Source organism: Gopherus evgoodei, chromosome 22 (genome assembly GCF_007399415.2).
Source record: "Gopherus evgoodei ecotype Sinaloan lineage chromosome 22, rGopEvg1_v1.p, whole genome shotgun sequence".
Lineage (NCBI taxonomy): Eukaryota > Metazoa > Chordata > Testudines > Testudinidae > Gopherus > Gopherus evgoodei.
In genome coordinates this window covers 11,347,009-11,372,109 of record NC_044343.1, presented here as the reverse complement: position 1 = coordinate 11,372,109, position 25,101 = coordinate 11,347,009, and the positions used below count along the sequence as shown (strand labels likewise).

The window sequence follows — 25,101 nt, the reverse complement described above, 5'->3', positions numbered from 1 at the left end:
TATGTTCCTCCATTTTCTCCCTCACATCCCGCTCTATTTCAGGGACTCCCTGCACTTCCCCTATTTTCTCCCTGGCCAGGGGTTTGTGTGGCCTCTCTTCATACCTCCTCCCATACCCGTGTCATCCCCTGTGAGCAGCTGCGTGCACCCCCAATCCCCCAGTGGCAGGGTCCCCCATGGTTCTGTGTGGCCCCCCATTCCAGCCGCATCCCCCATTTCTCCCTCCATGTCAGGGGCTACGTACACTCCCCACCCCCGTGGTGTTCAGAAGTCATTGCATTACAGACTTACAGAGAAGCGCCATCCCGCTGAGGGTCAGGCCTCATGAGCTCAGTCAATGGAAGCTCGGCCAGCAAAGTGGGCAGGCACCCGAAAGAGGGCAGGGCTGGGTCCGATCAATATCCTTTGGACTGGGGACTGCCTTGCTGAAAGGAGGATGTGGGAAGAGGGAACAGACAAGCTCGAAAGAAGCATCCCAAGAATTAAATGTGTCACGAGTCAAAATATTTCACTGACTTCTTTTTTTTAATAAAAAATGTATTTTAAAATACAGCACCAAGACAGTGCAACGTTTTCAACCCATCCTTCCAGGCCAGCGACCTGAAGAACAGACACCTGGTTAAAATAGGGACCGACCAACCAACCCCACATTTTGCAAAAGAAAGTTCCCAGGAGGTCTGCTCCCTCCCAGCACCCCGCTCCCACCTGAGAAGAGACACCGGCTCCCACTGTCCTGGCAATGCCCAGGATGGTTCCCATCCGAGAACCGGCAGGCCAGTGACCGACACACTCCCACAGCGCTTTGGGCTGGATCTGCCCGAGTTCCACCAGCCAGCCCACAGCTCCGATTCTCTTCCCCGGCCTGCGCCCACAGCCAGCGCCTCAGTTTAAAAGCCGCATCACCGTGTGTTCTGAACCCGGAGGTTGTTGAAACTGAACATTAAACAGGGTGGGGGGACCCCGCTTGTTACAGCATCTGTGCTAGTCACACTTCACTCAGCTCAGCCCGCGTGCTGGTTTTTCATGGATCAGCACAAGATCTGGGCTCAGGACATTGCAAAGGGTCTTGTTTTGATATATCATGTCCTCCCCTGAGCAGAGCTCCAGGGGGAGATGGATGCGGGAGGCATGGACTGGAATCCCACCCCCTGCTGGCCAGGGAGCACGAGCACACCCTCCTGCAAACCCTACACGTGGGTTCCACCCACTGGCTTCTCACCCGCACAGGACACATATGGGAGCGCAACACCCACTATGCTTCCCAGGGTCCACTCCCCCTCCTCCACTCAAACAGCAGAATTGCCACAGTCAAGCTGTACGGTTTGACCCACAAACTGTTAGACAAAATCTAGAGCTTCCTGCTGGCAGCATCAGAGAACCCATCTCCCTCCGAAGTGGCAGGGATCCTCCCCACTCGCAGCTTGATCCTAAACAGGGAACATGCGGCTCTTGCTGGGAAGAGAATCTGCCACTGGGTGGGGAGTGGGAGGTCAGCCAGCAAAGGGACGTTTGGTGATGCAGTAACCAGCTCCTAGCACAGCGTCCACCAGCTTCCCCTGCAGCCAGAGACACCGAGAAATAGAGGGGAACCATCAATGGCACATAGCCAGCCTTTTCGACTGCTTTTCTTCCCCCACCTTGTTTCAGCCCACGATCCCTCGCCAGCCCTGACGAGACAGGCAGGCCAGTATAAAACCCAGAGCCCCCTGCATTAGAGATTGAGCCTCCCAACCTCAGCTGGGTTCAACAAACAGGAGAAAGGCCCCGTTTGCCCTTCCATGAGGATTCTTGTGGCCTCTAAGCAAACTCAGAGCCAGTCCCGTTGGAGCGTTAGAGGAATTTCTGAACCGACACTGATCCAGTGGGCTTGAAATTTGCCAAAACAAGGTCATTCTTCCCTAGTTGAGGTGTGGACATCAGAGGTCGCAGCCTCGTGGCTGGGTTTGGGGAAGCAGCTGGCAGGGGGTTGGACTAGATGACCTCCTGACCTCCCTTCCACGCCTGATATTCTAGGATCCTAGTGAGGCACCCCCAGTCTGTATTAAAAATAACCAGTTGCTAGAAACGGAGGCAAAAAGGTTATTTTACCCATTCCTAACAAAGAATTGATTTGGCAACAATAAACCACTCCTCAAAAGTTCTGTCTGCTCAGAGCCAGCACCCCCACCCCACCACCCAGGGCCTTGGCTTTGTGGCTCTTTAAATAAACACAGACAACGACCAGACCAATTAACCAGATTTCTCTTTGGGAAAGTGGCTTCCGTAACATTAAACCTCCTTGACCTCCCAAGCTATCCCTGCTCCCCAAGGAAACGTTCAAACAGGATCCAGTTCTCCCCTAGAGCTCACTGCCCCTCACGGGAGGGGGAGAAGCTTTGGTTGCCCAGACACAGAGCACCTGTTGTTTTGCAGCATGGCCGAGCGCGGTGCAAACCGTGCCCAGGGATCCCTTTACCTGCCTCCCAGGGCGACCAGACAGCAAGTGTGAAAAATTGGGATGGGGGTGGGGGGGTAATAGGAGCCTATATAAGAAAAAGCCCCAAATACTGGGACTGTCCCTATAAAATCGAGCCATCTGGTCACCCTGCCGCCTCCTCTACAAAGGAAGGCTCTACAGCAGCCTTATGCACCCGATTGGGAAGGGAAGTAAAAACTACCTCTCCCTGACAATGCCACTTGGGGAGATTCAAGAGGGCCAAATGCAATGACTCCAGTGGGAATGTAGCCAGGACGCCAAGATGAAACCTCTAACTCTTGCCCTTCTAACAGTGAGAGTAGCCACTAGGACTTGGGATACCTGGGTTGTATTCCCAGCTGACCTTGGACAAGTCATTTCCCCTCTGTGCCTCAGTTTCCCCCCGTGTATAAAATGGTCATGATACTGACTCTCCTTGGTCCTTGGCCTAGGGAAGTTGTGGAATCTCCATCGCTGGAGATATTTAAGAGTAGGTTAGATAAATGTCTATCAGGGATGGTCTAGACAGTATTTGGTCCTGCCATGAGGGCAGGGGACTGGACTCGATGACCTCTCGAGGTCCCTTCCAGTCCTAGAGTCTATGAGTCTATGAGATCTAGGAGGATAAGAGCTACGGGATTATTCTCGTAAGGGCCACGGGCTCTCTGCTGAGCATGAGGCGCCAGGCCTGGGTTTTAGGTCTCGTCCCAAAAGAGGGCTTCTCCGTCAGCACAGTTCTCCTTAACGGGCTGCAGTGGGCTCGGAGGGAAGGGCGCCACCCATTGTCTCGGCACTCCCTAGAGATCCGCTGGCCTCCAATGGCCCCAGGCCGACGCTCGTTGGCTGAGAGGCTCATGGGAATGGCTCCCTTAGGCTAGAGCCATGCTAACCCTTCAGTCCTCCAGGCCAGTTGACATTAATACTCAGCCCCTTTATGGCCCTTTGCATCCGAGGATCCCAAAGCACTTAACCCCGGCTTCCAGGGGATAGGGGACAACCATCCCAAAGTACTTAACCCTGGCTTCCAGGGGACAACCATCCCAAAGCACTTAACCCCAGCTTCCAGGGGACAACCATCCCAAAGCCCTTAACCCCGGCTTCCAGGGGACAACCATCCCAAAGCACTTAACCCCGGCTTCCAGGGGACGACCATCCCAAAGCACTTAACCCCAACTTCCAGGGGACAGGGGACAACCATCCCAAAGCCCTTAACCCCAGCTTCCAGGGGACAGGGACAACCATTCCAAAGCACTTAACCCCGGCTTCCAGGGGATGACCATCCCAAAGCACTTAACCTCGGCTTCCAGGGGACAACCATCCCAAAGCACTTAACCCCAGCTTCCAGGGGACAGGGGACGACCATCCCAAAGCACTTAACCTCGGCTTCCAGGGGACAACCATCCCAAAGCACTTAACCCCAGCTTCCAGGGGATAGGGGACGACCATCCCAAAGCACTTAACCCCGGCTTCCAGGGGACGACCTATTCATTTTTGGCTTGGGGGTCTGAAATGCTCTTCCTTTTCCATACCCTGTGTCCCGGGGCAGAAAGGGAAGGGCCATGCCCTGAAAGCAAGCAGTGGGTCAGGCCGGGAGATTGGACAGAGGATGGGGGGGATGCAGAGGAGACCCCCTGCGTTCCAGAGGTGGGCCAGGATCTGCTGGGCTGTAGGAAGCAGGGTATAAGCTCTATGGCATTTCTGCCATTCACTAGAGACAGGTCATTTTATGTCTGTCTTTGGCATTGGTGCGAACGCTGCTAGACTAGTGAGGCCAGGCCTGGTGTGCACAATTCAGAAAGGATGTTGATACACTGGTGAGGGGTCAGAGAAGAGCCACGAGGCTGATTGAAGGATTGGAAAGCCAGAGTGACTAGGTTTAGCTTAAGGAAGGGAAAGCTAAGTGGGGGGGGGGAAAGACTTGGTCACAGTTGCTAAGTGTCTGCATAGGGAACAAATACTGACTAATGTTGGGGGAGGGATAGCTCAGTGGTTTGAGCACTGGTCTGCTAAACCCAGGGTTGTGAGTTCAATCCTTGAGGGGCCATTTAGGGAACTGGGGTAAAAATCTGTCTGGGGATTAGTCCTGCTCTGAGCAGGGGGTTGGACTAGATACCTCCTGAGGTCCCTTCCAACCCTGATAGTCTATGAGTCTATAACAGGCTCTTCACTCCAACAGAGGATGTCACGCAGGACCCAACAGTTGCAAGTTGAAGCGAGACAAATTCCAACTGGAAATAAGCTGCACGTTTCTAATGGTGAGAGTCATTAACAATGTGAACAACTCCCCAAGGGCTGCAGTGGCTTCTCTGCCACTGACTATTTTAAATCAAGAGTGGCTCTTTCTATAGGATCTGCTCCAGGAATCATTTTGGAGCAGGTCTCTGGCCTGTGCAATGCAGGAGCTCAGACCGGATGATCCCAATGGTTCCTTCTGGCCTTCACATCAGCAGAATATAAGAGCGGCCAGACTGGGTCAGACCAAAGGTCCATCTAGCCCAGTACTCTGTCTTCCAACAGTGGCCAATGCCAGGTGCCCCAGAGGGAATGAACAGAACAGGGAATCATCCAGTGATCCATCCCCCATCACCCATTCCCAACTTCTGGCAAACAGAGGCTAGAGACACCATCCCTGCCCATCCCGACTAACAGCCATTGATGGACCTATCCTCCATGAACTTATCTAGCTCATTTTTTAAACCCTGTTATAGTCTTGGCCTCCACAACATCCTCTGGCAGAGTTCCACAGGTTGACTGTGTGTTGCGTGAAAAAATACTTCCTTTTGTTTTAAACCTGCTGCCTATTTATTGATCCCTAGTTCTTGTGTTATGAGAAGGAGTAAATAACACTTCCTTATTTACTTTCTCCACAGCTGTCGTGATTTTATAGACCTCTATCATATCTCCCCTTAGTCATCTCTTTTCCAAGCAGAAACATCCCAGTTTTATTAATCTGTCCTCATAGGACAGCCGTTCCATACCCCTAATCATTTTTGTTGCCCTTTTCTGAACCTTTTCCAATTCTAATATATCTTTTTTGAGATGGGACAAACACATCTGCATGCAGTAAGTAGAAGCATTTGAAAGGTCAGGCCCAAGGACACATCTGGTGCTTCTCTGCAACCAGAGGTCAGAAAACATTACAAAAACCTTTTAGCCCGAGCATGAGGTTAAGCATCACCCTGCTGCCAGTGTACTGAGGGGAAACGGAGGCACAGAGAGACTGCTTGCCTGAGATCTCACAGCAAGCCGGGGCGGAGCTGGGAACAGACCTCAACTCCCAGGCATGCGCTGCAATAGGCAGAGCTGTACAGACTGGCAGATGGGGTGCCATCAGAGGAAACTCCAAATTAAGTGTGGACCAGGCCAGGGGCAGATCTAGCTTTGAAATTCCCATGTGTAATCCTGCGTCTACAAGCCACTGAATACTCCAAAGACCTAGGCACCAATTATGTCCTGTTTAAGCCTAAGCCACATGGTTGATCTTCTGCCTAAGAGGTCAATTTCACATATAAAGAGGTGCCACCTCTTGTTAAATCTACTTAGCAAGGGCCTCTGGGACAAGCAGATCCGATTTTGGACCTCTCCCCCTGTGACTGGGGACGGGGGGGGGGGTGTCAGGATAGGAGGATTTGACTTAACTCAGAGGCTACACATATTTTTAAAAAAAAAAAGACAGGAAAGGAGACAAAAGAACTGATCAACAGCTTTACCTCCAGCCAAAATATACAAAGCACAAAGAACTGCTTTCCAAACACCCCCACACCCTCCCCCTGATAGCACGGGTGCCAGCTGGCTCCTTGTCACTCAGTCAGTCGTGGTTCCAAACTGCTCTGTAAAAGTCACACTAAAAAAGTAAGGGTTTTTTCCCCCAAAAAAAGCAGCAGCAGCAGCAGTATTTTATTTTATGGTATAGAGATCTATTTATACAACTCCAACTCTGACAGAGAAGAGACTCTGTAGAAATATCACATGCACACGGAATAAAGTTATTCCCTCTTGTAAGAAAAGAAGCCATCTCGCCACGCTTATTAAAAATCACAAGCCAGAAAAATACCCACTTTGCATGGAATCCGGGGAGCCCAGATATAAACCTGCATCTTTCGCTTGCTTTTGGTTGAGACGGATCTTGGTTACACTAGGTATGGGCTTCTCAAAGGGGGGGTCGGGGCCCCTCAGGGCTCGCAAGGTTGTTACATGGGGGGATCGCAAGCTGTCGGCCTCCACCCCAAACTCTGCTTTGCCTCCAGCATTTCTAATGGTGTTAAATATATTAAAAAGTGTTTTTAATGTATAAGGGGGGGTCGCACTCAGAAGCTTGCTATTGGAAAGGGGTCACCAGTACAAAAGTTTGAGAACCACTGGGAGGGTGAAGAGATTCGGTCTTTTCCATACGGGAACCACCCTCCACTTTAACTGGGACCCATCCCCCCTTTCCATTCAGCAGTACGAGAAGAGGGCAGAACCCTCAGGAAAAAAGATCCCCGACACCCCTGTAAATCCAGAGTGACTCCATTGGAGTTCTGGATTTACTCCCCATGTAATCAAGATCAGAATCCAACTGCATAGACAGAGAAATGTGTGTGGGGGGGGAGTTGGGGGAGGGGAAGCTCTAAGGCCCAGACCTGAATGGGAGCTTTGCATGAGTAAGGACCGCAGGAATGGGCCCCTTGCAAGGGATGCTCCCAGGAACAGCAGCTGCAAGGAGATTATGCCCCCGTGACAATGGCGTTTGCCCCATTCCCTGCCCCCCAACCTCCCTGAAACTGGTGCCTTGAGGAACCTCTAGGGATAAAGGGACTGGATTAATAAAGACACTGAAAACCCAACAGGCCTCACCCCCAAGGAAACACCAGGCCCGGGAGTCAGAATACAGAGAACCTACAGCATCAAAGGAGAAACACACTGCAGCTTGCGGCAGCCTACGGCAGCGTCTGGGGCCCCGACTGCATCATATTTGTAAAGGGCCTATAAAAACAATCACTGGCGGGCGCCAGAGAAGCTGCTCCGCTGCTGGGGCAGAGCATCCAGGGAGCCGGGTTTGCCAGCCAGGAGAGGTGGCATGAAGCCGTGTTACTAGAGATGTCCCAGGACAGCCTCTCCACACACTCCCGGGGAGGGGGGGGGGGGGGGGAGAGCCAGTCCAAAACGCGTTTTCCTCCAAAGCAGGAGCCGTTCATTGGGATGGGGGAGGAGAATGACCCATTCCAGTTCAACTCCTTGGGGGAAAGGGAGAAATCAGTAATAAATAAGGAGGAAGTAAGTGCATGGAGTCCCGATCTAGCTTTGGTGGGGGTCAAGTGGCCCTGCTCAAGGCTCTGGCCACCCCTCACCGTGGTGGGGAAACTGAGGTCATGCTGGTCCCTGGCTGCATATGGGCCAGCAGGGACCCTGATTAGCCCATAGGCTTCAGCAATGCTTCCTGGTGTCTTCGCAGGTGCCGTCTACACTAAGCAAAACCAGTCCAGCCTACAGGTCCCCCTCTACACACACAGGAAGTTACCCCTGAATCCGCCCCCCCTCCACCAATGATGCCAAGTACTACAGGACAGGAGCATAGGGGATCCCAGAATACACTGGGGCAGCCCAGCTAAGGCAGGCTGGGTCCAAACTGCTCCAGGGCAGGGCTACGAACCGGGGACACTGCCAGCTGCTGTGACAGCCCTGCACCCAACGCCAGTCTCACCCCCACCAGTTCAAGCCACGAACCGTTTCATGCCCCAGCCATGGAGCCCCTCCTGAAAGGTTGTTTCTAGATCACCTGCTTTAGCCCTCTCCTCACAGGTCCATTAACTGCCCCTCCTTTCCTCTCCTCCTCCACCCACTTAGCCATTTCGTAAGCCATTCTATTCCCCCTCCACCCCCCCGAGCCCCATCCCCATCACAAGGGCCCTGGGACTGCCCCAGAGAATAGTCACCCAGCAACACCTTTGCTGGTGGGAAATGTTGGGCTCCTTCAACAGTTCTCGCTGGAAACAGGTCTCCCTCAAGCTTCAGCCGTGCAAGCAGGAGAGAACCAGGCAATTTGTGAGCTGCAAAGCCCAGCCTGATGGGCACAGGCAGGAAAGGATGCCGAGCCCCATTGCACGACACTGACGTGAGAAGGGACACGCTGGCTAATGCATTGCAGTGTATTCTACCCAAGGTGGCCTCTGGCAAGCCGCCACTCCCGGAGCCGGGGCCCTCCAGCTGGGCTGGCGTCTCTTCCCGGCAGCTCTGAGCTCTCTTGTGCCCCAGTTCAGGAGGCCGGAGACAAGGTCCAACCAGAGGAGCTCCACACAGTTCTCAAGCTCCGATGCTGGAATCCCGGCTGCTGCCAGATCGGGCCCCTATCCCAGCAAGCTGCCGGCTCCTTCGAGACAGTCCAACAACCTGGGCCATTTGAGACAGTCCAACAGAGATTGATCCTGCAGAGCTGGGACCCAGGGGCCACGCGGAATACGGAGCGGGGGCAAAGGAGGCCAACTCCCAGCCGTGCCAAGCTTGAGGAACTCTCAGCAGACCCATCCCAGACATGTCTCTGAAGCATTCCAGGGGACGAGGTTCTCTCCAGAGAGCCCAGGGAAAGCACTGGGGTGTGGGCGGGTTGCTTCTTGATCTAAAGCACACCTGGATTGAGAGAGGCGTGGGTGTGGAGCGGCCTATCCCCATAACAGGTGCGGCATGGGCATTGGTAGAGCCAGTTCCCTCCTTGGTCCAACGCAGGAGGGGAGAGCCGGGCCAGCCATGCCAATGGCTTTGTTACACAGGCAGCGGGACCCTGGGACTACCCGTGACCCAACAAACTCGTTCCACCAAGGCCAATCGGCGTGGGCTCACGTGCCGTGGGGAAGGCTGATGTTCAGCCTTCTGGCCAGCGGCACGGCACTGCACACAAGAGGCCAGGCCTATCCCCAATGAAAGCAGAACACCCGTGTCTATAAAATCAGCATCACCCACGCCAACGCGGGGGAGCGCCTTGTCCCCCTCTAGCGGTCAGACCCCAGAGTCCGCTACTGCGACAGAACTAAGGGAGCTGGGCTCTGGGCTCAGGAGACAAACTCACGGCTTTTAGAGCCAGAGGTCCCAGGTTCAATCCCTGCAGCTGACTCAACCAGGGCCATTACTGCACCCCACCCCACCCTGCAGCCCTGACCTACCTCAGGGCTGGGTCTACACGGGGATCTTACACCAGCACAGCTACATCTCTGATGGGCGTGAAAAATCCACTCCCCTGAGCGGCGTAGGTCAGCCGACCAAACCCCTGGTGCAGACAGTGCTATGGTGATGGAAGAATTCATTCACTGACCCAGCTACCACCTCTCGGGAAGGTGGATTGCCCATGTCAACCGGAGAACCCCGGCCTAGGTGGGGTCGACACCCAAGTGCTCCAGCAGTGCAGCTGCAGCAGGTTAAGTGTAGACACACCCCTAGTGATTTCAGTGCATTTTTGCAGCAGAATCAAATGGAGCATCCCACTTGGCTGAGAAAGGCTGCTATGTAACCACTGTTGTACCAAAAAACTAGTCCACCCTGATCCATGCACTTGACCTAGTGCAGTTCTGGGACAGGCCTGCTCGCGATGAACTGAAGGCACTTGGCCCTATATTTCCAGCAGTGACTGGTGATTTTTTGGGTGCACCACCTGACCCACCTCAAAGGGAACTCCTGTGTCTTTAAAGTGCTGAGCACTCTCTGGAAAAAAAATTAAATTACAAGTTTTCAGGAAAATCCGCAGCACCCCCCAAATCACTGAGAACCGAAATGCAGGCCCAAGCTTCCTATAAAACAGCTGCACACAGCCAGGTTCCAGCAGCAATATGCCGTGTAGACAAATATTCAATCCGCACACACTTCAGAGAGGCTGGCTGGGGAGCCTGTCCCCTCCCCCTCCCCCTTTATACCCCTCCACCCCGATTCCACAGCTATAAAAAACTGATTTTGTCCATAAATAGATTCCTGCCTAAAAAGCCCAGCCCTGTCCCATGGCAGGGGCTGGATGGAGAGTCCCTCGAAAGGTACATCCCGACACTGCAGTCAATCTGTGTCCACTGGCCAGATACTCACGGCTTGCAGAGACCTCAGAAGATTGCAGCCGGAGGCACGTCAGTCTGTATAAATAAATATTCAGAATGCCCCTCTGTGGGAGGGGGAGAGGAATACATATATATATATATACATATATGTTGGGCTTCCCTTGGAGGCAGAGGGGTGAATTTCAGAGGAGCAGATCCTGGTTTCCAGGAGGAGAGGGGAGGGGAAGTGGGAGACGCAGGGGACTTCAGCCACCGGCCATCTCCTCCCTGAGCAGCCTTCTGTCCCAAGAGCAAAGCAGTCACAGCCTCTGGGGACGGGAGGCAGAACTGGCCTGGTTTAAGCTGCCTTCAAGGGGTCCCCAAGGTGCAAGTTGGAACCGTCCCTAGGGTGCCCCCTGCTGGGGAACTGTCACTGCACCAGCACCAGGAGGGTAAACCAGAGAGGAGGCAAGGGGCCTTGATTTGCCCCTTAGCATCTCCAGGACGAAACAGCCCCGCACGAGTCGAGCCAGTAGAGTCTGGTATCGTGGTAGCTGGGGGTTCCCGGAGAGGTGCCACCTCCCACCACCATGCGGGAATCTGCCCAGGAGAGGGGCAGCCAGGGCGAGGTCCTAGCCTTCCCCCCGCCCAGGTCCTTCCACAGCCGCAAAGGGGGAGCATCATGGCCTGCGGGACTGGACACCCGACCGCTGTGCCATGCAAGCCGGGGGTGGGGGATGCTGGATGTCATCACGAAGCCAGGTGGGGAAAGGCTGCTGCTCGAAGACACCCAGAAGACAAGGTGGAAGGGCCCCGCGAGCAGGGACCCATCAGGGAGGAGTGGACGGTTCGCTCGCCCCACAGATCCAAGGGCAGCCTTGACACCGGGCATTCTCAGCGGCTTCCTGGGCTGGCCTGGGCCAGGTGGCACCTTTTGGGGTCCGTGCCACTTGGTCCCTGCTCGGAGCAGCACCAGCCCCTACAGGAACTTGGCCGGGCTGGGGGAAGGACTGGCGACGGGGCTCCCCGCCAGGCTGCCGGGCGCTGAGTCGCTGGGGGAGACGCTGGGGCAGCCCTGCCGCTTGACCATGGAGGGGTGGAAGGTGGGGTGGCGGCGGGCATGCTTGGTGAGGTGGTCACTGCGCATGAAACGTTTCTCGCAGAGCGGGCAGGCAAACTTCTTCTCCCCGGTGTGGGTGCGGTAGTGCCGGGCCAGCTCATCCGAGCGCGCAAACTTCTTGGAACAGTCGGGCCAGGTGCACGGGAATGGCCTCTCACCTAGGGGGAGGGGGGAAAGAGGGTGAGACACAGCAAGGAGCCCAGGGGGGATGTCCCCGAGCCCTCTTCCCTGACCCTTTTGGACTCCCCCAGACAGTCCCTGTGCCCCCCCACCTCTGACCCCTTTGGGCTCCCCCAGTCCTCCTGCTCCAACAGCACAGGCTCTTAACACTTCAAACCAAGGAGAATCTCCACCAGCCATTTACACTGTAGGGCCTAAGACACACAGCTGAGCAGTTTCAATTCCACCCAGTGGAGGGCAGTGTTCCACAGAGCAGTCCAATAACAGTGTTGGACAAACAATCCAGGTGCATTGTGAGTTGGGGGCTCCAAGTACTGGGCATTTTGCTCTAGCCAGGGGCAGCTGGCTTGGCAGGCCAGTGACATGATCTCATGGAGCACAGTGTGAGCTCCGAGTCCCTGGACGGACTTGGGGAAGGGCTCAGAGCTCAAGAAAGATGCAAAGAGAAAGGGAAAGTTCATCAATCATTTCAGCTCCTACCCCTCCAAAACAATCTCCCTTATCCCAGCTAGGTGGCAGCACGCTAATTACGGACAGTGACACACAGCACGTTTCCCTGGGTTTGGGGCTAGTTCTGCCACGTGAGCCTTTTCCCCAGAAGAGTCAGAGCGCAGATCCCGGACAGCTGCAATCAGCGTCTCACGTCTCGCATTACCAGGGGACTGAGACCGCATGCGCCTTGCTCTGCTCCTGGTGTCCCCGAACCGCCCTGCAGCAGAACTGGGGACACCGGGAGGCACTGAACTGGAACAGCAGGGGGGCTGCGGGTCAGAGGCAGTTCAGTTCTCCTGCAACTAGGGTGACCAGACAGCAAGTATGAAAAATCGGCACAGGGGATGGGGAGTAATAGCTGCCCACAGAAGAAAAAGCCCCAATTATCGGGACCGTCACTATAAAATAGGGACATCTGGTCACTCTACCTGCAACAGACCCACCTCCCCGACTCCGGGCTCTGCCACTGGAGCAGGGCTTGTGTGATAGACAGAAGCTAGGGGGCGCTGTGCTGGGACAAGTCCAATGCCCACTGGCCCCAGAAACACAAACAGCCTGTGGGCCCCCCACCGTCCACGGGCAGCCGGGGAACCAGAAGTGCACAGCAGACAGACTCAGCCAAGAGCTCCAAACCCACCCAACCCCTGGGGGTTGTTTTCTGGTTCTAATCCGCCCTCATCTGCCTAATGCTGATGCAAAGCAACTGACCTGAGCAAGAATAAAAACAGACCCAGAGAGGACGAAGGCAAAATTAAAACCTCAGATTAAGATGCTGCCGGCTCCTGCCTCCCCAGAGACTAATTAGATGCTCGGCACAGGGCTTCCAACCTAGCCCCCAGTTCATCAATCTCTCTCCACCTGCAGGGACTGCTGCCTCTCTTACTAGGGCACCCCCTGCTAGTCAGGTGCAGACTATGCCGCATGTCTGGACTCCTGAGCTAGTCCGGACTGAAGGTCTTTCGAAGAGAGCCAGGAGCGTCAGTACCAGAGACACAAGGGCCGGGTGTTCCTGGGGGCACGTGCAAGGGGCAATTGGGCTGACAAAGCCGAGAGCCACTTGCAAAGAGACACCAAGAGAACCCCAGGGCTTGATCTGCCTGGGCTCCATTCCGGGTTACGGCAGGTTCTCGCAATCACAAGCACGACAGGATCGTCACTGGATCAGTAGTGAGCGAAATTCCAACCCAATCCCACTTGCATCTCTGGCCTTTCTTCCGGCTTCCCCCACCCAGCCCCTCACCCCCAGCAGACTGGTCCCAAGGCCCAGGACAGGAGTATCACGGCCTGGACTCACGGCTGTTTCAGGTCTGACCCTGCCTGACTCCTCCATGCCACGTATCAGCGGTTTTCCCACTGTGCAGCTGAACAGTTATTGAAACACCTGCATCTACAGTTGCAGAGGCAGAAACTAGGGCCAAGTTAAACTTTCTTAAACTTTTTTTTCCACAACGTATAACACAGTGAGGACTGCAGAGGCATTGCCAGATTGGATCAGATCAGGGGCCTTTCAAGACCAGTCTCCTGTCTCCAACAGTGGCTAGCACCAGCTGCTTCAGCAGGAGGTGCAAGAAACTCAGCAGTGATGGGGTCATCTGCCCCCAGCAAAGCCAGCTCCTGACCCCTATAGCTAGGGGACAATTCATGCCCTGAGTTGGGTTTATCTCCCTGCCAAAACTCTTGTATCTTTAAACTACACTGTTCAACTCTTTGATCTTTTCTTCAATCCCGCAAAACTCTTGACCCCGGTGATCCCTTGTGGCAAGGAGTTCCCCAGGCCAGCAAGAAGATACCTCACCCATCTATTGCTGGTCGAACGATGGGGTGTCAAGGTTTTAACGTCAGCATAGATTTGGGGCAACCAGCCTCCCCTACTCACAGCTTCGGCCCGGAATGCGACAAGACCATCCCACGGGCTTACGACTATGAAACATTTAAACCATATCACCCTGCTCTGTGAAGCCTGCGCACGAGAGGCTTTCCCCTGACTGCACAATCACCAGTTGGCACAATCTTACGCAGCCGTTTTCGACAGGAAAACGCAACCCCCGTCACTGGTGACAAAAAAACTCTTCCTGACTGCGTAAGCCCAGGGCGAAAGAGTGAGGCGAGTAAAGGAGGCAGAAGCAGCTCCAATTTCAAGAACTTTTTCCCAGCGCCAGCGTGAGTCACAGACCAAGCTTGGCAGAAGAGCGTGGGATGCTCAGGGGACCCTTTCAAGGTAAAATGAAATCGAAGTCTTTGCTTATTCCTGTCGCCCCTGACCCTGCAGACCGCTCCTGGCAGGCTTTACTGGGCTCCCTTTGTCTTCAGGAGGGCTCCTCATGGTATCACGCTAAGCGCACAGGTCTAACAGATGTTTTGCCATCACTGACCTGAATTTAACAGATGTGTGTATTATCCTTACAATAGAACCTGGTGGCACCAATCAGGGGCCAGGAGCTAGGGTGACCCTATGTTCCATTTTGGCTGGGCCAGTCATAGAATATCAGGGTTGGAAGGGACTTCAGGAGGTATCTAGCCCAACCCCCTGCTCAAAGCAGGACCAATCCCCAACTAAATCAGAAAAAAAAAAACCAACCCACTTAGGGCATATTCCCAAGCACCAGGCGTTCCTCTAGTGGCTACCAGCCCACAGGGAAACAGTCCCCCTTTTAAAGCCCCATCCCAGGCGTCCCGACTTTTTTGGCAAAACTGGGCATTCGTCCTGTTTGCTCTGACCAACTGATCATCAGCTGGCAAGAGCAAACAGGACCACGCGGGTGGAGGGGAGGGGGCGGACTTGGGCCAGCCTTGCACAGTGGCCTGTTTTCACTTTGGGAAATATGGTCACCCCAGCCAGGCCCAACCCCTCCCCCAGCACAGAAAGCAAAGGTCCCTGCCCTGCCTGTGATGCATTATGTGGTCTGTTCTTGCTGCCTGGAGTTTTGTACTAGTAACACCACCGCAGAGGATTAATAATGAATGCCTTGAGAATCTGGTTTGCTTGTCTGTATTCCCAGGTTCGCCTCCCCGCACGAGCCACTGACTGCTTTCACGTTGCACTTCTCAAGGCCCAGCTCCTTCGCCCTCTTCATTAAAATACTTCTACTCAGCTCAGATTCTACACAAACAAGAGGGACCCAGTGCAGCAGCTAGATGGGCGAGGGGCTGTAAGAATTCCTGGCTCTACCACCAACTCCCGGCATGACCCAGGGCAAGTCACGGCCCTCCTGGGCCTCAGTTTCCCCATCTGTGAAACAGGGATACCACTACTTCCCCTGTGTTTTGAAAAGCTTTGCTCCCTGACGGCTGGGACATACTTTGAAAACCCTGGCAACTCGACGGGAAAAGCGTTCGGCTGCTCTGCGCCCACTAAGATGGCAACACGCAGTGCGAATCGATGGGGATGCCTACTCTTACACCGGCAACAGGAGGGGTTCTCCTGTCGCTGTGGTTAACCCCCAGCCCTGAGAGGCAGTAGTAGGGTCAGCAGAATTCTTTCGTTGCCCCAACGCTGCCCACGCCTGTCTCCCGGGGGGTGGATCTGTCATACCCAGAGAGACGTGGCTAAGCTGACGTAAGTTTTCAGTGCAGACCAGCCCTAAGAAACTGGTCAGCATCCCTTTGAGTTCAGATCCTGCCCTGGACTCTGCCTCTCCCTTTGTTAGGCAGCCTGAGCCCTGCCGCTCCTCCCCAGCGCATGCAGAGAAATGCCCGCTGCCAATCCATGCCCACTCGCACCTCCCGTCAGACCCCAGCTGGCGCCCGAGCGCAACGCGTCAGCTGCTTCGGTTGTCCTGCCTCCAACGGGGGGAGCCAGACGCTCAGGGCAGGAGGCAAGAGTGGGGGATGGGAGAGAACACTTCAGGCCCCAGGATGTGCAGCCCAGCCCTCCGCCCTGGAGAATAGCTTGTGTCACGCAAGAGGCCAGAGAGCCGCGCGGTGTTGGAGCCGGCCCATCGCTCCGCATAAGCGTCAAAAGCTCCTCAGGTCAGGCATAACCTCCTGCCCCTTCCCTGCCTCCCACACTGGGCCTGTCGTCTGCACGAGGGGGAAGCCAGGGGACAGCATCGCCAGGCAAGCGGTGGGGGAAATCCGCTACGGCTGGGTTTGTCGGCGGGCTGTGGCTCAAAGGGGACACAGGCCAGGACAGCCGCCAACAGAGAGCAGGGTGGGCTGCTCTCCCTGCAGGGATGCTCCCCGGCAGTGCCGGGCTTGGACAGTTTTTGGAACCAGATTCCTGTGTAAGGAGCTAAACCTGGGAAGCTCTGCTCTGATCCCGTTCATTTCACCACCCCTCCCCACATAAAGCCCACAGTCCCTCCCGGCGTATCCAGCCTGTACAGAGCATTCCCACAGCACTGTCTCTGCAAGGCACTGAACGGACACTGACTTGCACCAAGGTGGGCAAATGCTACCACCGCTTAGCCAAGGGTGGGACAGCGGCCCCAAGGTCACCCGCTCAAGGTCACAGCAGAGCTGCTAACGGGACCAAGTCATCTTGGGTCGCGGCTCACTGCCCCGAGCGCACTCCCGGCCTGCCTCCGCTGCCATGTGAGCAAAGTTGCCTGCGGTTTGCCAAGCTAAACACTTGGGTTTCCTGTTGGCTAGGGCCAGGGAGTCATTCAGTGCCAGGGGGCCCAGGTGACGGGGCGGAGAGGAGGCGCTAACCTTTGAACTTCAGAGGGCGTGAGACCAAGCCCACCAGGCTAATTCAATGCAACCCTCCCCCCTCAAGAGTAATTGCATGGCCCTCTCCCACGCAGCTCTCAGGGGCTGCTGAGAGGCTGACGCAGGCAGCATGGGGACTGCCCCATGACTCATCCTGCCAGCCCAGTTCAGCAGGGGTTGGGTGCAGGCGCTGGGAAACCCTTTTGTCTTGAAGCAAAAACAAACATTAAAGCCAGGAACAAAAAGCCTCAGCAAGGCGCCAAAGGGCCAAGCCCCAGGCCAGACATTGCAGCTCAGGCTGATCCTCCCTAGAAGGGGTGGAAAGAGGAGGCCCAAAGGGCAAGAATTCAATGCAGGAACAAGAGCGAGAGCAGGGCCCTGGCTCTGGGTTGGGGGAGAGCCAGTGGCAGAGGTCCCAGCCCAGCGGCAGCACCAGTTTTGGGTTCACAGAGGCACGGTTAGTTCCTGGCAGGGGATTTGTAAGCAGGGGTGGGGGGGAGGCAGTGCCAGCAGCTGCTTTGGGAACTCCATGGGTTAACGCCACATGCAGGCAACTCTCCTGCAAGCCACGCTCCAGAAGAGACAGGCACACGGGCTCCTGCAGCCTCCTGCAGCCTGGGAATCTCACACACCATCTGTGCTGCCAGCACCGAGCGAGCTCAGTTGCAGCAGCGGGGTGAGACGAGGACAGCGGCTCCGTCGCACAGCCAGCCCTCCCAGTGCATGGAGGCTGCCCCCTCCCCCACGCCCGGGGCTTTCACTCAGTGGTTCAAACCCTGCTCCAGATCCAGGGTGTTCGGGGAGGCCGGGACTGGGCCCACAGGATGGTCAAAAGGTGGGGGGGAAGGGGAGACAGGTTCTGTCGGAGCCTAACCCAGGCATCTCAGGGCAGCTCCAGCCCCCGCAGTTCAGCCCAGTGCAGAGAGAATCTCGCCACTCCAGTGGTTTCCTAACAGCAGGGATTTAAAGGGGACGTGGTCAAGCAGTTTAGACCCCAGATTCCACACCCCTCAGACGCTGCGATCAGGCACCCTCCGTGCTCGGTACCAATCGTGCCACCTCCAGAGAAGCACACACTCTTCCTACACCCCCCCGGCCATGGAAGTACCAGCTGCCAGCCTGCTGCAGGCGGGGGCTGGGGCGTGCAAAGGAGCTACAGGAGTCAGGTGTCCACATCGCATTGAAGGTCCGGGGGAGCTGAGCGTAACTCCCTCAGGGGCTTTGAAAATCCCAGGCAGCTCCTGCGCAGCTTCATTGACCTGCAGGACCTAGTCAACAAGGCAGGGGGCTGGGAGCGAGAACTCCTCTGTTCGGTTCCCGGCTCTGCCACCAACTCCCAGCATGATCTTCAGTGAGTCACCCAACCATGCTGTGCTCCTGGGGAGGGAGGTGCAGCTGTGGGCGCCCCGAGAGACAAACGAGGCGTTCACAACAGGGGGCAGGGCGGCCTGGGACTCTGGAGAGCTGGAGCCACCCTGGTGTCCGGGGACCAAACACAAGGACTTCCAGCTGGATGGTCTCTGTCCCCTCCACATTGGGGACAGTTGTTTTGTAAGTTCTCGCCAGCACAGAAGGCCGGTGTCCGGGCATCTCCCACTCACTAGGGTGCTACCGGAGGAGAGGCCTTAGCAAAGGGCTGGCTCTGACATTGATCCACGTAGAGGCCTCAACCTTCCCTCCTCCGCTCCGGAGCTCCCTCCTGCCACGCAGGCCTATGCCTAGGCTGCCCCATCCCTGGCAGTTCACCCTCTGGGTCCAGCCCTCTGCAAAGGCCGAACTAACTCCCCCAGAAGCCTGGCTCCAGCCCCCCATCGCCCCCAGGGGACCTGGCTTCTCCCCACCTCCCTCCCACCATCGGCTCAGGTTACAAGAACCCTCTAAACCAGCCACTCTCTAGCCCTTCCTTTGTAGAGGACGGGGGTGGAGGTGGCTCCGCTGATGTCCTGAGCCCCCACCCCCTACCCAGTGCCCCAGTTCCTAGTGCCTCTATTTCAAACCACGCTGCCTCGTCAAGTTCAAACCGTCCCGAGTCCAGCCGATATGCCACAATGGGGCCTTTCATCCCCCAAGGACGCGACAGCAGGCCCTGCACACAATGCCACGGGCCCGAGCCCAGCTGCCTCTCCGTGGGCATGCCAGAGCCAACCTGCCAGGTGAGCAAAGCCCCCCGGGATGCCGGCTTGGGATAAGCGAGACACATACAGTCTGCCCTGACACGGGAACCCGTGAGGTGTAGCCGGCTGACAGGGGCAGGGGGCGTCCCTCCCAGCAGGAAACTCAAGACCGCATCAGCGAGATCTTGTTCAGGACTATTTTCTACCCAAGGTGGAGGGAGTGCCTGCGGCTAGCCATGTGGTGACTTCCCAGGGGCTAGCCGCCCTCTGGCTCCACCTTTCAGGTTATTGGCTCCAGGCCACCTTGCAGATCTTCAGTTCAGGGCCAGATTCCCAATATGAGCTGAGGCTCAAATTTTCAAGTGCTCCGAATCCACAGTCGAGGCCTTATTTGCAAAGGATTTCAGCCCACATCACGTGGGGGAAAACCAGGACCCCACTGTGCCAGGCGCTGCACAAACACAGAAGGGGTCTGACATCTGAAGTCATGCATGTTCTGGTTGCAGCTGGGCAAAAGGTACCCTTCCCCCTACTCCATACACCAGCTGCTGGGAGGAAGCTGGCACAGGGCATTGTGTGCATGGCACTTCTACTACTCGAATTCTACCTCAGCTTTCACCCCCACCCCCACCTTCAGGAATAACTCCAGTCCCCATCTCTGCTACGGCGGCTCCTCACAGCTTTCCCCCGAGGGCCTCGGCAGCCTTCCTGACAGTTCCACAGAACTCAGCAGCACCCTGCCAGTGTCACTTCGCGAGCTGCTAATTGTAAAGCTATGAGCTGCACCCAAAGCACTGGACCCAACTGCCTGCAGGCTGAGGAAGATACTGAGGAAGATAACATTGCCTCAGGTCACGCTGGCTTTCCCATTTGGAGGGTCCTCCGCATTGCCACAATGCACAGAAACTCTGGCCTTGTCTATCACAAAAGCTGTACCACTTTAACCACATCAGCATGGTAAAAGGGGGACAACATCCTTAGTGTGGATGGAGTTATACGGGGTCTGTTCTACACCTAAAATCTAGCTCAATATAGCTACGTCTCTCGAAGTGCGCATAAAATCCACAGCCTAGAGCCACCCAGCCCTATCTCCCAGTGTACACACAACTAGGCTGAAGGAAGAAAGCTGTTGTCACTTGGAGAGGTGGGGTCCCTACACTGACAGAAGAACCCCTTCTGTAGGCTGCGTCTATACTACAGGGTTATCCTGGCATAGCTATGCTGGTATAGTCCCCACAGTTATACCAGTGTAAAGAATGTATAGTCCAGGCCTCAAATGCTGCATGGACCAACGGCTTCACGTCCCTGCTCCAGACTCTGCAGGGCAAGTTTCCTATTCACCGTGGGCAGAGGGATTTTTCAATAGCGATCTCTTCTAGGCTCTAATTTGGGAGAGTCTTTATCACATTGGGGAAGGCTATTATGCCCCAGGAGAACCCCTTTTACATATGCACATGACCATTAGCCAGCTACTACCCTGCCTAAATTAACCCAGCCTATGGTCAGCCCTTAGATCTCATTGCAGTTGTGGCCTTATGTGAAGCCAAGGTATGGTGAATCCGTGCAGATCACCATACAGCAGTGCATTCGCACTGAAACAGTAGGGCTCTGCACTGGTGCAGCACCATCAGTGTAACTACCCCAATCAGGATGAGGCCGGTTGACCAGGTCTCTTGCCAGGCAGACCAGGAGAGGCCACTCCTATAGTCCAGCCCACGCCGCCTCCCGCCCCCCCCGACCCCCTCAGTGGTAACAGGGAGCCAGCGAACCAGCATGGCAATTCCACACTGAAATCAAAGGACAACCAGGTGCTCTCAGCAAAGCCAAACCAACCCCCTACTCCCATCCCCGACAACACGACTGACTATATACACCATTGATCAAGGCAGGGCTCATAGACTCATAGACTTTAAGGTCAGAAGAGACCATTATGATCGTCTAGTCTGACCTCCTGCACAACGCAGGCCACAGAACCTTACCCACCCACTCCTGCATCAAACCCCTGACCTATGTCTGAGTTACTGAAGTCCTCAAATCGTGGTTTGAAGACCTCAAGCTGCAGAGAATCCTCCAGCAAGTGACCTGTGCCCCACGCCGCAGAGGAAGGTGTAAAACCTCCAGGGCTCATGGGTCATGTCGAATAGCAGATCTTTCCAGGCAGCGGCTCCCAACTCCTACTATCATGTTATGGTGCCTGAGAGGCCCTGGGATGAAGCCAGACATGGCTTCACACGCAGCCTCACTGGGACACCAGGTTTCACGTCTAGGCATCTTGCTGCCTGATAACGAAGGTAGCAATTGTGGGAAGAGGCTGCTGACTCCATGAGACCCTCTGCTCCTCCTGAGGTTGGGCAGACACACTGCCGGCCCACTCCTGACCCCCAGCAAACCCACAAGACCCCACCGATTCACTGGCGAGAGGCAGGAGAGCTGGGCCCAATTGCTTTGGGTCTATGTATAACCCCAAATTTTCACAACCTCTGGGTTGGCGGTCGTCCAAATACGAACTCTGCCAAGACATAAGTCCTGGATCCAAATGCTTCCTAATGCTGGGATGCAAGACTCCAGACACCCACAATAGGCCGGTATCTGTCAATATATGGTAGGGAGTGGCTAATAATTAGCCACTCCCTACCATATATTTCAGTGTAGTTTACATTAAGTGTGAGCTTAACACTGTAAAAGGGGCCAGTTTGACAGCCCAGCATGCACAATTCACGGCTCGGGGTCATTCAGGCCAGATTGACACAACAGACTCCTGCCAGCATCCCCACGTTGGTCAGGGGTGCGATCTCTGACCCACTCAGCCAGGCTGGCAGGAGCCCCTCGGATAGGCACAGTTATAGCAGCAAAAAAGCGCAGTTTTACCAGGCCAGCTTATTTCTCATGAGGGAGCTCACAGCAGATCTAAGATGCATCCACACTAAGTGCACATCGCCGGGGTGCTCTGTGGGTACACACCAGTACCTGGCTCAGTCTCCCCAGGAATCTGCAGGTAAGGCCAACTGAACCAAGAACAGTATCCCAGACACTCCCTCAGCCCCTGCCCTGTTCAACCTGTGGCTAGAGCCAAGGCTTACTAAGGGCATCTTATCTTTCCTCCCCCATAGTGCCAACCTGCCCAATCAGAAACAACAAGACAGGTGTGTGTGTGTGTGGTGGGGGGAATTAATGACACTCCCGCCCTGATCTCCTCTGCTCTGTTCAGTGCCAATGCTCCACCCTCCTTGCCTGGCACCAGCACAGGGTGCAGCAGCCTCCCCAGTGCATCAGGGCGAGACAGAGAAGCAAGAAACCAGGCAGCTTCTGCCCTGCCCTGCCCTGGATTTCCCCCCCTCCCCCTTTACGTTCATTTCTGCCTCCTGCCTCTCACCAGCCCCACCCACCAGTTTACTCAGAGAGGCAGCAGGCGGCCTTGTGCCCAGTGGAGAGGTGCCATGTGGATTCCTGCGGCCCTCCCCGTGCCCTTCCCCAGAGCCAGCTGCACCCCGCAGACTCAGTGTGCAGGAAGCACCAGCCCCAGGATTTGGGGGCAGGCCAGGCCTCCTGCCCCCCCCCCCACCCCCGAATACAAGCCACACAGGCCACTTTCAAAAGTCGAAGGGCTTCAGCCACCTCCAGAGGTCCCCAGGGATGGGGCGCTATTCCGGGAAACCAGGGGCAAGGAAGAGACGGGGGGGGGTCACACTGGGCAGCAGGCTCCAGGACTGACGTGAGCACACTTCAGGTCCGGCCCCCCCGCACACGAAAAGCAAGCTGCCGCGCTGCATGGCAGAGAAGGAAGGAGAGCGTGTCACAGGCATGGCCACGCCTCCCAGGCAGCCCAAGCCCCGCCCACCCCACAGAAGGGCGGGGGGGAGGGGTAATAGACTGGGCTCCTGACCCTTTGGGGCTGGCAACTGAGGGATTTGAGGCCAATGGAAATGAAGTCGCGTTGTTCCACGCGGCGGAGGTGGGGGGAGTTGGACACAACTTCAGATCGCTTAACAAACCCCCCCCAGCAAAAAGTGACATCACGCTGTCCCCCCCCTCCCCGTCCACCCGCCACAGGGAGGTCTCCGGGGTAGGTCACGGGGGAGGGGTCACAGCCCCCGGGGCGAAGGAGGAAGGGAGATCGGTACAGGATAAAAGCACCATCTGAAAAAGGGACGTGGGGGGGGGTGTTCCTATCTATGGGCGTGGGGGAGGGGGCATGGGGTACTGGGGAGATGCGAAAGGATTGGAGAGCTGGGGGGGTGGCGGGACCCCAGGAGGGAAAGGGGGGGCAGGGAAAGCAAGAGGAGGCGGGTAAAGGCGGGGGCCCCTCGTGGGTGGGGAAGGAGGAAAAACGCGCGCAGGAGCGGGGGGGAGGAAAGTGGGGCCGGGGGAGGAGCGTGAGGGCGGAGGCAGGTGGGCGGGGTCCCCGCGCAAGTCGGGGGCAGGTGGGGTCCCCACGCCGGGAGAAGGGGCAGATGGGGGAGGCGGCCTCACCTGTGTGCGTCCTCAGATGCGCCTTCAGGTGGGACGATTTGCCATAAACTTTGCAGCAGCCCTGGAAGGGACAGCGGTGCCGCTTGCCCGGGGAGGACAGGCTGGGGCTGTGGCCGGGCAGCGGGGCGCGCTGGGGTCCGCCGCCCCCGTCGGACAGGGTGGTGTAGCCGCTCTCCAGGTCCCCCCCTCCGGCCGACGAGGACGAGTTGCTGCTCTCCGAGTGCGCCGAACCGGGGCGCGCCCTGCAGCCGGCCGCCGCCGGGGCTGCGCCCCGGAGGGTGTCCCGCACCTCCCGGTCCTCGCTGCTAGCGGGATCGGGGCTGGGGAGGCTGGAGGCGGCGGCGGGGTGGATCAGAGCCCCGCTGGAGATGGACACCAGGCACTCGGCAGCGAGGTAATCCAGGCAGGACATGGCTCTCCAAGGGGGGCCCCGGCGGGACTGAACGTGGGGGCCGGAGCTGCTCCACTCGCCTCGCCCGGCTCCTGGGCGAGATCCGCAGCCTTTGTGTCTCCAGGCAGCCGAGAAAGCGGCGGCTGCTAAGGCTCGGGTGGCCCCTGCTCCGCCTCCGAGCGCACCGAGTGGCTGCGCCGCGCCCTGGCTCTCGGAGAGAGACGGGGACACCCGTCCCCGCCCTGCCGGGAGCGCACGCACCGCCCTAGGGCGTGGGCTGCAACGGGGGGACGGGCGAGCCCAGCTCAGGGCTCCCCCCACTCCCCGCCGGGCTCCGCCTCTTGGCACATCGGCCCACACGCCGGCGAAAGGAGCGCGTGGGGGGATGCAATGGCCCCCGGTGAGGAGAGCGGCCGGGGACTGCTGCTAGCCCGCCCCCAGCTCCGCGTGTCTCAGCACGGGGCGGCCGGCAGCCCCCTCCCCCGGGCACAAGCGGCATGGTGCGAGCCCCTTCCCACCCGTGCCATGCTGCCTCTGCCCTCCCTCCCAGCCCTCCCCTAAAGCCAGCACCGCCTCTGCTCCCATCACACCAGCCAAGCTCTTCCCCCCACGCTTTGACATGCTTCTCCTCTGCTGATCACCATGATGTGGAGTGTGGCCCCCGTGCTCCCACCCTGCGGCCCCTGGAGTAGGCCCATAGGGCACATTCCCTTTCCCGTTCAAACCAGAGCAAAGGGGCCCACGACCTCCCCTGCAACTCCTGTTGCAAATTCCCAATCCCCCAGTGTTATCCAGGATACCCTGCACGCAGGGGGAGATCTGAGCATCTCCTCCGCCCCCCATCAGCCCTTGGTCTAGTTAGTATGTGCCAGGCCAACTCACCAAGCACCCTGTTCAGCACCTGCTAAGGCCCTGTGTTTGCAGCACCCTCACTGGGCATGACAGACAGAAACAGCCATACGCAGAGTGGGGAAACAGCCCCTGGGCCCAACTCACCGTTCCTGCCAAACCAGGATTGTTCTAGCATAATAAGTCTATCCAGGAAGTGGCTCCAGAAGAAACTGAGGCAGAGCTAGAACTGGAGAGAGTAGTGATACTGTCCACAATCCCCCCTGCCCCCAGGATGCCACTAAGATCAGGTGGGGAAAACTGTAACAAACATAGGATCATGTGTGTTCTGCTGGGATGCCGCTAAGTGATGCTCAGCTATGCCCATGGGCAGGGGGCTGAATCAAGGC

At 56.7% G+C, this 25,101-nt stretch overlaps 1 protein-coding gene across 1 annotated transcript; it reads right to left on the bottom strand.

Moving 5' to 3' along the window:
* Positions 1-9,175: 9,175 nt before the first annotated feature.
* KLF16 (Kruppel like factor 16) lies at positions 9,176-24,109 on the bottom strand. Its single transcript, XM_030540508.1, has 2 exons — positions 23,473-24,109; positions 9,176-11,724 (listed from the first exon to the last, which is right to left on the bottom strand). Exons 1-2 carry the CDS (start codon positions 23,882-23,884, stop codon positions 11,426-11,428), a joined length of 711 nt encoding a protein of 236 aa, XP_030396368.1. The 5' UTR covers positions 23,885-24,109; the 3' UTR covers positions 9,176-11,425.
* Between the last annotated feature and the right edge of the window lie 992 nt (positions 24,110-25,101).